This window comes from Pituophis catenifer, unplaced genomic scaffold, assembly GCF_029215685.1.
Source record: "Pituophis catenifer annectens isolate HBS135680 unplaced genomic scaffold, rPitCat1.0.hap2 SCAF_1, whole genome shotgun sequence".
NCBI lineage: Eukaryota > Metazoa > Chordata > Lepidosauria > Squamata > Colubridae > Pituophis > Pituophis catenifer.
Window position 1 is genome coordinate 194,571,775 of NW_027256881.1, and position 12,062 is coordinate 194,583,836.

A 12,062-nucleotide genomic window follows, 5' to 3' on the forward strand; every position below is an offset into this window, starting at 1 on the left:
TGCTCAGAGATGAAGATAGACTCACCAGGTGGCTTTTTAAACTTATTGTTCCGAAGATCTCTGGTAGTTTCATAGTAATTAAATAGGCAATTTCTGAAAATGATTAGAAATGATATTAATAAATTTAGTGTCCTTTAAAAGGCTTTACTGCAGTTGTGAGCTTGATGATTGATCCCTTTGTCTCCTGGCACTCAAACCCATGGGATACTACTGCCTGCAGTTTCTATATAAGGAGCAGCTGTCCAGTCCACATGTGAGCGATCTCCCATCTTCTCCTTGTCCATTCCGAAGAACTGGTCTATTCATCAGTTCTTCAGTCTCTGCTCTTCATGGAGATATGTGTAACTTGCCATGCCTTCACTGGAAGTCAGGTCTGGTTATTATCCATCACTTTTCCAGTTTACCTATTTATTGTTGTCCACAGCTTAAGATCTCATCAATTAAACAGTGCTATCTAATGGAATCCAGGAAGTGTGCTTCTCTGCCATGGAGCTGCCCTCTGGAATTATATCCTCTAGAGATCTGGATGGCCCCCACCCTGATGATTGCCAGGAAGCTGTTAAAGGCCTGGCTCTTCTCCCAAGTCTTTGGGCAGGGGGAAGGTTATAGGCCCCTGTTGAATTTCGATAGGAGTCATTGTTTACATGGGCCATTTCTGATCTCTTTTTGTTTTTTTGTACCTTTTTTAAATAATAATTGTAAACCACCGAGAGCCATTAGGAGTTGATAGCCTCTAAATTATATAAATAAACATGTAGGCTTTATGTCTTCTCTGTAGGACCAGGAGAAACCATGGATCTGTCATGCTGCATCTGTAGATGCCAAAACCCAGAGCATGACACAAAATTCCCTTATTACCTCTCCTTACTCAGGAGAGGATTTGTAAAGTTAAAAAAGGGCTCTCAGCAGAGCACATACCATCACTGAACTGAATGTAGCTTTATTGGCACCCTATCCTTGTTTTGCTTCCCCTTTGCCCTCCCATTGTTGAAATTCCTTGTTCCCCATTTCTTAACTCAGCTCCTTTTATTCAGTCCCTCCCCTCTTTTTTTCTTTCTGCTTCCTCACTCTTTAACTGTACTGTTTGATTTTGCTGGTTTTCATCTCTCCCAGCAGTTTACTTGAGAGTATTTTAGAACATAGTGGATTACGCATTATAGCTTTCTGATTTTTGGGGGGGGGGGAGTGTGTCTTATTGTCCGAAAAAGATGGTATATCATTGTAAGAAGGCTGGCTTCAAGAAATTCCTACAAACATATCTGCTAGTACACGTAGTCCTTGACTTATGACCACAATTGAACCCAAAATTTATTTTGCTAAGCAAGAGTTTTGTCTCATTTTATGACTTTTTTTACCACAGTTTTTAAGTGAGGATATCCAAAACCTTATGTAAGGATGTATGAATCTTTTCACATTCATTTTTTAATTGGGGACAACAAAGTGATTGCAAAAAAGACACTAAAAATACATTTGCGGGAGTATGCAGAAAAAAATAAAAGAAACAAGAAGCGGATAAATAAGCTTCTGCCCAGATTATCTGTTTCCATAATGTCTGTCAAATATTTTGAGAAGCCTTAAGAAATTTGATGGTTAGATAAATATAGGTGTCACTTTCTATTTGTGACTTCTGATTGTATGGCCTTTTAAGAGGATTAGAGAAACAGTTAGTATAGCCTTTGATAAGGGGTTTTGAAAGGGCAAAAATGTTTTGTGGAAACATTCTCAGTAACTTATAAGAATAAAACCTATGTTAAAAGGTCAAGGAAAATAACAGTATGTGAGCCAATGAATTTTGTATGACCTTTCTTATGTACTGTAGGATTTGACTTCCAAGAAACACTTGCACATACTGGCTAACTTGAGCAATGTGTTCCTTTCTGAAAATAAATGTTACACTCTGGCATTGGCCAAGAGTTCCAGACCACCACTGGGTTGTATGCAATAGCTGTCCAGCTGTCTTGAGGTATGCCTAGAATCCTTTTCTGCTTTCTCCTACCCCACATATGTTTGATGCCATCAAAGCTAATAAGGACAGCTATATCTTTGGCAATACATGTTCAACATAATGTCAGATTTTTAAAAATGTGTCCATATAGGAAGTTGTATTTTTTCTGAAGAAAAAACCATTCTTGCACTCAGTATAATTGGGTATTTGCGAGACCACCTTCTGCCGCCGATAGCTTCCCACCGACCAGTACGCTCCCACAGAGAGGGACTCCTCAGGGTGCCGTCAGCCAGGCAATGTCAGCTGGCGACCCCCAGGGGGGAGGGCCTTCTCTGTGGTAGCACCTGCCCTCTGGAACGATTTGCCCCCGGAGATACGAAGGATACCAGATCACCGGGCCTTTCGCCGTGCCCTAAAACCTTTTCTTTTCCATCAAGCAGGGATGGCGTGAACCCCCCCCCTTTTTAGCTCTTTTTAGCTTTTTAGCTTTTTAAGTGTAAATTGGGTTTTAATTGGATTGTTTTAAATTGTGGGCCAAAGCTGTATAATTCTTTTAATTGATTTTAAATTTTGTATTGGTATGTTTTTTATCCTTGGCTGTGCACCGCCCTGAGTCCAATAGGAGAAGGGTGGTATATAAATTGAAAAGAATAATAATAATAATAATAATAATAATAATAATAATAATAATAATAATAATAATAATAATAATAATTCCACTTGCATTGAAAAAAAAGGCAAGGAGAAAGTTAAAAAAATATGCAGGAAAAAGAAATTGACAGAATTTTATCTAGTGAAGAGCCTTATTCTATTCTGTGAATAGAAATAGCACTTCTGTTGGAGAACATGCAAGATCCAACCTACTGATAGTTGATTATAACCTAGAGTATGTTCTAATTTTGAGATGCTTAGTGGGGTGAGATATATACTGTAGTTATATCTAATTCTTCACCAGACCTTTAAGCATACTTAAGAATACTACTTGAATGGTTTTTGTTTATATTTGTCTTTGTATTTTTTAAATTAATGTTATTTTTATGTTGTTCCAGTCTACAGTTTGTTTTCCATATTTTAATTATTCATTGAGAATCACTTTGAGATTTGGAAAATTCAGAAAAAGTATAGAAGTATATTTAGTAGTAATAACTGAAAAAGAGATGCTTGGGGAATGGTTTAATCAAGGGGAAAAAGATAAAACAGCTGAAGTATGAGAAAGAAGTAGAATCTTTGTCTGAAACTTAACTGCAACTCATCCGTATCCATTAAACTGACATTATTCCAAAATAACCTTCCCAAACTCCAGATGGTTTGTACAGTAATTCCCATTATTCACAGTTACATTTGGGAGCCATGTTAGCTGAGTTGGCTTCTTGGCTGTTTAGGTAACCGAGTATGTTAATTTAAAATATTTTCAAGACCTAAAAATCTGGAGTTCTTACTCTGAAGCTTTCTTTATTATATAACAAATTTGTGGTCCTAGCAAACAGATTTTATAAACTTTCATTTCAAAATGTTTTGAGCACAATATTTCATGAAATGCCCTAATTTTGAGTGCAAAGTGGGCTGTCAGGAATGCTGCAAATATTTTATAATGCTCAAAACTGCCCCCCCCTTTTTGCAAATTTACAAGCTTAAAATGAAATATTGCATGCTAATTATTTGCACTTCGTTTTTTTGATTTCTAATCATGTCAGAATTCACTGGCTATCATGTGTTGAAGCAAGAAATAGTAAAAAAATAATCAGATAATCAGTTATGTTATCTAGATGTAGTAATTTGCCTTGTTACAGAATCTTAGATACTAGAAGGATTTAAACCAAACTTTTGGTTTTAAATTACCGTTTGGAGAATTCTGGCATCTACAGCCATCTTCTGTAAATTGGTTGATCTTAATAATGTAGATAATTTTTTCCTTACTTCTTTCAAAGTTAGCAGCATATATTATTTGCTAAATAAATCCTTGATTTCTCCTTTGGAATACTATCCATACATATTTTTATATTTAAATAATATAATAAGGTAATACAGGGCAACCTTTCCTGGTCTAGCACCTTCCAGAAATATTAAAGTTGTTAAAATTGCTTTAAAGTATACTGTTTGGGAATGCTAGGCCAGTGCATCTGGAGGGTGCTTGTTTTGATAGGAGACTTGCCAAAAGGTATCCAGGACAGTATCATTTTCAATCTGCATCTTTCCAATCACCCTTCTACATCCCATAACAAAATAGTTTGATCAGTGTTTACATTTAGTAATTTTGGTGCAGCAATGAACATGAAATAATAGCTTATTTGAGTGGGAGAGGAAAAACTACTGGATATATAAAGGGGAAGTAAATTTTAACAGTAAGAAGAACCTGAGGAGAGGGGAGCCATCAAAACGCACTGTAAAATGCTTCACATTCCTTGTGTATATTAGTCATCTGTCATAATTTTAGAACACAAATATTCATAGTTAAACTTCTTCTGATGCTGGCTATTAACTGCTAAAATGATATTTTACTAGTGATTACTTTTTTAATTAAGCCCATGTATTAGCCATAAAGCTGCTTGAGTGCATTGTAAATAAAATGTTGTAATAATGAAGTGCTTTAATTACATTCCCTAAAGTATGCATAGTACTCTGTAAATTTTTTATTTAAATTTTTAACATGTTCTATTTTTTTTCCTGAAAGGCAGTTTGAATCTAGCCGTAAAGGCTGCAGCTTTAGCCTTTAAAGTCATTTGAGCAAATTCCATGGCTGTTCTCCCAGTTAGTGAGTTTTCATGGCATTTGCAGCAAGCTAATTGCTTCTGCTAATAAATAATCTAAAATCAATGCTGACAGCAGTTAATTGGCAGAGAGACTTTATTCTGTAAAGCACTTGGCTAACGACCTCCTTTAAATTAATAGCATTAAGTGCTATGAGGAAATAAATCTGAGGAATTGCTTGTCATTTGCTTGTCATGTCTAATAACTTCCAATAATGATAGCTGATAGATTTTTGCACATTCTATTATTGAAGTTGGTGCATGTAATTATTCTCCTCATTATATGTAAACAATTAGCAATATTTGGTGTTTCCTTGCAATAAAGCTGTTGAATAGAACTAGAGGTTAGAAATTCTTTTTGAAGCTCGATTTTGTTTCAGCTGAGTGCAGACATGTGCATGTCTGTAATTGCATGTATTCCAGGATTTCTCTGGGTCAAATATGTGACTGGAACTGTGGGACTTTTCATTGCTCTCCTCTCTCCTGCATTCATCTTAATGCTCTCTCTCTCACCTATTCTGGGGGATTCCCCAAGTTTTATGGATGAGATTTTGGAGGAGGGAGAAGCAGGACAATCTATTCCGCTAACAAATGTTAATTCGTTGTACTTTTAATTTATGCACTAAAAGACGTGCAATGAAATGTAAAATCTAAAGAAGCCTATCTTGACTAATAGAACCAAAATTTATTTTTAGCTTGAAGAAGTGATGGAAAAAGAAACGTATAAGGCTGCTAAATTAATCCTTGAACGATTTGATCCAGAAGCCAAGAAGGCAAAGGTAGGGTCTGATCTCTGTACTAATTTTCTAGAAAATGCACCATAGAGAAAAACATTTTATAATATTATTATAATTGACAGGATGTTGAGCCGCCATCTGCTGGAGCATCTGCAGTTCCAAGACCTGGCCAAGGTAATAGCTCTACGAAACTGCTGCTTCTCATAAGGAAAATTGTATTTACACAATGTAATGTTTATTCCAAGAGGTTTTGAATAATTTGAAACATTGCTCCGTCATGAATATGATCTGTTCCTAAGCAAGAATTAGAGTAGGAGTGGTTCTTTGTGGATGAGTGAAGGGAGCACGGCTAAAAGAAGCAGAAGATTCCTCCCTCTCTCCGATAGGCATGGTAAACCCATGAAATTGATGGACACAAATATCTAGGGATGTATATAGGTTTTTCTGCCTGGCTTGCCCCTAGATCCCAGGAACAGCAAGCCCTTTGGCTGCAAATAAAATAATTTAAAACTTTTTTTTCTATTAGCCATTTTTTCCTCTCACAAGTCCATAACTTGACAAAATTCAGAAGAGAAATTGTTATACATAAACACAAAGACCCCCTCCTGTCTTTTCAGCAGTGAAACAATATTAAAAAAATATTCATATACATCTGGCAAAGAAATAAAACAAAGCTGAAGTTGTATTTTGAAGCCATAGAGAAAAATATTTTTTCATCATGCCTTTTCCTCTAGTCATTTGAACATATACATGGATCAGTTTCTTAAAGAGCTCTAAATAGGATGCAGAAATTTGAAAATAAGTTGGCCTGAAGTAGAATAGTTCAAGGCAGAATTTGAATTGTGTCTCAAATGATACAGAAATCACATAAATTCCTGGACCCTTGGGTGCTAATACTGTTCTTATCTACACTAGGAACATTTTATTCAGAGATGGTCCCTGCCATAAATAATGATACTGAATTCAGAGCTACTCATTGCAGCTTTGCTGGAAGGGCAATTCTAGCTCCACTTGTATATTCCCATGGTTGTAATTCTGTATGACTTAATACTTTATCAGTAACAAATGCGCACACTATATTCAAGTTGGAGTGCTGAACTATCATTTTGGTCTGGTTTTGATTCAATTGGCTGACTCCTATCTGATCCTCAGTCACACCAACAAAATGACAAGGTCAGAGCAGAGCAACATGTTGACAGTATTTCAACACCTACTTCAGAACTCATTATCCATGGCAAATTCCTGCAGAGCCAAAGGCAGTTTTATGTATTAAGGATGATTTAACAAGCCTCCCCTTCCCTTTGAATGAGAGGTATTATGATAACAAACTCATTACTAACTAGGTATCTGATCTTTTTTTGCACGGACTTGAAGTTGCTGTTCAGCCCTCCCCAACAGAAATATAACCACAGCATCTCACTGTTCCATTATCTAAATAACCAAATATTTTTCTGAAGTCAAAAGTTGGAGCAACTTGTTTATTTCTGCACTGATCAGGTCTGATAACCACAGGAGAATTTCACTGTGTTTGGTAGATTTTGAATAGGGGTGTGATAATGTTTGGATAATTATCTAGTGGTCCAAAGTTCATTTGATTTATACTTGAATATAAGAGATTTGCATTTAAATGTAGGTTATGTCATCTGTACACTTCTTCAAAAACACCAAGAGATACATCATTGCTTCACTGTTGTTCAGGTGAGACCCTCTTATACAGTGATAGGATTAAGTGCAAGAATAGATTGCTCTGCTAAATTTAGTGCACTCTTCTGCTACTTTTGGAGTGCAACTTTCTTTCTCCTGCTTTGGCTAATACAAATCTGTTGCTTGATCTTGAATCACTTGGAATGTTGTTCTCTAAATTAAGTATGTGAATGTTCTGTCAGAACTTCGCCATCGGACCCCAGTGCGAGAAAATGTGCCTCCACCTGTCCCAGTTACATCAAAACAGGGATCTCCAAAAGCTATGGGTCTAGTGCCGCCACCATCTTCTGGCTTGCCAAGAGACATTTCAGCACCCGGGGGACCTCCGGAGAGAACTCTGTCATCAACCTCACCGCCAAATATGTTACCACGACATCCTGGGTCCCGTACTTCCTCAATGCCTGGAATGGGTAAACAGAGCACTTAATGTTGTTTACAGTTTATATTGTTTCCTCTAGTTACCAATAAAACAGGCCATTTTCAGACAGTATGGAAATAGCATTTTGTTGGGAAATAGAAGAGCAGTTATCTGATTAAGCAGGAGTTCCATATTCAATTAGCCATAACTCTTTACAGCTGGCACCTTATGATAGCGAAGCCTATTGCCTGAGCTCATTTAACTGTTATGGCTTCTTTGTTTAAATGGCAATAAAACTTTGCAGGATTCTGTAGTCAACAATATAGCATACCTTTTTATGTTCTTGCTTTAGGCAAGCTTCAGGCTTATATAAATCAGGTACATAAGAAAACACTTTCAGAATACATTCAGTTTCATACAAAGCTCTGGGCATATTTTTAATGCATGTTTTGACATTTATTTAAATTTTTCTTCTAAACAAAAAATACAGTGCTGTAAAGATTAAAGCGTAAAATACTCAGGAACTGAAGAGGATTTTCCCCATTAGCAGAACTTTCTAAAATAACAAGCTGATAACCAGGAGTTAATATCACTTAGCATCTTATTTGAAACATTTGACCTCAATTTGTTTTAATTGAACTCGGAATTTCTGTTTTGTAGATGCATCTTTTTTCAGATGTGGATATAAAACTTTGCAATGAGTACTTCTCATTTATTCAACAGCATTTATAGGCTACCTCAAACTGTGTGGAAGTACAGTTGCAAGAAAAAGTCTGTGAACCCCTTGGGATTACGTGGAGTTTTGCATGAATTGGTCATAAAATGTGCTCTGAACTTCATCTAAGTCACAATAGAAAAACACAGTCTGCGTAAAATAATACTACACAAACATTAGATGTTGCCATGGTTTAATTGAACATAACATGTAAACATTCACAATGCAGGGAGGAAAAAGTATGTGAGCCCCTAGCCTAATGACTTCTTCAAGAGCTAATTGGAGCCAGGAGTGAGCCAACCTTGACTCCAATCAGTGTGATGATATTGGATGTGTTGCTGACAGCTGTTCTGCCCTTTAAAAACACACACCTGTTTTGGGTTTACTGGTTTCAAGAAGCACTGTCTGATGTGAACCATGCCTCGTAGAAAAGATCTCTCAGAAGACCTGCGATCAAGAATTGTTGACTTGCATGAAGCTGGAAAGGGTTACAAAAGTATCTCCAAAAGCCTTGATGTTCATGTGTCCACGGTAAGACAGACTGTCTACAAATGGAGAAAGTTTAGCACTGTTGCTACTCTCCCTAGGCGTGGTCGTCCTGTAAAAATGACTGCAAGAGCACAGCGCAGAATGCTTCTTGAGGTGAAGAAGAATCCTAGCGTGTCAGCTAAAGACCTACAGAAATCTCTGGCACATGCTAACATTTTTGTTGACACATCTACAATAAGGAAAACATTAAACAAGAATGGAGTACATGGGAGGACACAATGGAGGAAGCCATTGCTGTCCAAAAAAAATATTGCAGCACGTTTGAAGTTTGCAAAAGAGCACCTGGATGTTCCACAGCACTACTGGCAAAATATACTGTGGACGGATGAAACCAAAATTGAGTTGTTTGGGAAGAACACACAACACTATGTGTGGAGAAAAAAAGGCACAGCACACCAACATCAAAACCTCATCCCCACTGTAAAACATGGCGGACGGAGCATCATGGTTTGAGGCTGCTTTGCTGCCTCAGGGCCTGGACGGATTGTTATCATTGTTGGGAAAATGAATTCCAGAGTTTATCAAGACATTTTGCAGGAAAATGTACGACCATCTGTCCGCCAACTGAAGCTCCGCAGAGGATGGGTGCTGCAACAGGACAATGACCCAAAGCATACAAGTAATTCAACAAAAAAATGGCTTCAACAGCACAGAATACGCCTTCTGGAGTGGCCCAGTCAGAATCCTGACCTCAATCCAATTGAAATGCTGTGGCATGACCTTAAGAGAGCAATTCACACCAGACATCCCAAGAATATTGCTACACTGAAACAGTTTTGTGAAGAGGAGTGGTCCAAAATTACTCCAGATCGTTGTGCAGGTCTGATCTGCAACTACAGGAAACGTTTGGTTGAGGTTATTGCTGCCAAAGGAGGGTCAACCAGTTATTAAGTCCAAAGGTTCACATACTTTTTCCTCCCTGCACTGTGAATGTTTATATGTTATATTCAATTAAACCATGGCAACATCTAATGTTTGTGTAGTATTATTTTAAGCAGACTGTGTTTTTCTATTGTTGTGACTTAGATGAAGTTCAGAGCACATTTTATGACCAATTCATGCAAAACTCCACGTAATCCCAAGGGGTTCATATACTTTTTCTTGCAACTGTAGGTAGCAAAAAACAATTCAGTGTACAATAAAATTAAAAAATCAGAAACATTACATTATTTTTAAATTAATCCATTAGGATTACCCAAACCATACTAAATACTAAAAATGTAGCACCAATTTTACTTCTGTTCAGAAAGCAAGAAGGTTTGCAGTTTCCCATAATTCAGGTATTCCATGGAGTTGGGCTGCTGCTGAGAGAAGTCTTGTCACCTGATTCATAGTTTATATGCTTCTTGCATTTAATGATAGTTAATTCTCAGGGTGCCTTTGTCCATCTTTTCCTGCTTCTGAGCAAAGTCCAAGTATTAAAGGATGAGGTTATTTTCCAAGATGGACAGCTGGCTCTCAACATACTCTATACCTTAATTTTTTTTTTTTTTGCCTGTCTTGCTTTAAATTATGACCTACTTTGAGTCCTCTGTTTAATTTCAAGCTGTGTTTATGTAACATAGTATGTTTGATTTTCCACATGATTATCCTGGAGACAAAGTTATTAACTTTACTATACAGTAGGTGACATTGTCTAAGCCTATCTTCCCCTACATTGCACAAACTCGGCTCCACATCTAGGCATGTTTATGTTGTCAAGCTAAGTGGTAGTTGACTATATCCAAAGAAGCTAAGTTAAACAAGAGTTCTTGGTTCTTTATATAGAATGCCAGAATGTGATACTCCCGTGGAAAAAATAAACTGAAAGCACTTCATGCAAAAACATTTCTCCTTGAGAAATGAGAAGATCTGAATACCAAGTTCTTGCCATCAAGAACTCCCACTATAGAAGTATTTAGATTGCGTTAATTCTTTGTTTGATTTTACTATAAATAGGAATCATTTTATTGGAGCCAATTAGCAGATGCAAGTCTGCGTATCCACGGGAATGCATTGGTGCAGTAACAGGAAATGGAAGGAGTTGAGTCTGTGAGGAACTCTTGCAGGATGAGTGAATGATTATGAAGCCATGTATGAGGAAACTTTATATTTCTTACTTTGCACTGTTTTGGGCTGTTGATGATTTGGAATGGGGACTTTTAGTTCTTTTAGAAATAATTTTTGTATTTGGTGGTGTTTCAGCTCTAACAATGCCAATAAACTGACATGTCACTTACAGATCGGCACATACTTCATAGCAATATAAAGTTATTTTAACTTTTCTAACTGAACTGTATTAATAAAAGCTGAACCATACATTTAGAGAATGTGATTATTAATAATACAATAATAATTTAATATTACAATATAAATAGGTAATGCTATAACATTATCAATCCTAAATGTAGACTGTGAATTCTTTGAAAACAGCCACAGCTTTTATGCAACTGCTGTCACATGACAATGGTGGGTCTAAATACAAGCAAACTATAGCAAAATATTATTTTATTTTGGAGTTCCAATCAGCAAGCCAGATTCTGTTGATGAACAGGTCTCACCTGTTGCAGAGCCCTGTTTTTCAGTGAATAGTTTGCATCCTGGTTTTTTCACCTCTTTTTGGCCTTTGGGCACATTGAAATTTTGAAAGGGTGTTGCAATTGCCCTGAAAGCCCATTTGCAAAGTGACCATTGTAGTGGCAGGACTCATCACAAACTAAAAATTCAAGTGCGTTGTGAAATTGGGAGGTTGCCAAGAGGAAGATTCATTGGCGCACTGATGCTAATTGGCATTGCTAAAGCTTCCAGATGTTAATAAAATTATCTTCTGAATTGTATGTTTTAAAAATATTATTCTGAACTTTCTTTCCCAAGCCACATTCCAGCACATTGGCAGTCTTACTTTTTATTTCCCAGTGGTCCCCCCCCCCCCTCAGCATTCAGTACTAATTTTGCTACATGTGTATATACAGTCAGGTCCAGAAATATTGGGACATCGACACAATTCTAACATCTTTGGCTCTATACACCACCACAATGGAGTTGGAATGAAACAAACACAATGTGCTTTAACTGCAGACTGTCAGCTTTAATTTAAGGGTATGTACATCCAACTCAGGTGAACGGTGTAGGACTTACAGCAGTTTGCATATGTGCCTCCCACTTGTTAAGGGACCAAAAGTAATGGGACAGAATAATAATCATAAATCAAATTTTCTCTTCTTAATACTTGGTTGCAAATCCTTTGCAGTCAATCACAGCCTGAAGTCTGGAATGCATAGACATCACCAGATGCTGGGTTTCATCCCTGGTGATGCTCTGCCAGGCC

The 12,062-nt window shown here is 37.0% G+C and overlaps 1 protein-coding gene across 5 annotated transcripts in view; it reads left to right on the forward strand.

Annotated features, from left to right (window-relative positions):
* The window catches only part of LNPK (lunapark, ER junction formation factor), a 71,581-nt gene that overhangs the window by 35,686 nt on the left and 23,833 nt on the right, over positions 1–12,062 (forward strand). For all 5 annotated transcript variants that reach the window (XM_070933899.1, XM_070933579.1, XM_070933734.1 and 2 more), the window contains 3 exons: positions 5,388–5,471; positions 5,552–5,603; positions 7,316–7,543. In XM_070933899.1, coding sequence (XP_070790000.1) covers positions 5,388–5,471; positions 5,552–5,603; positions 7,316–7,543 — 364 coding nt within the window. The remainder of the gene's footprint in view (positions 1–5,387; positions 5,472–5,551; positions 5,604–7,315; positions 7,544–12,062) is intronic.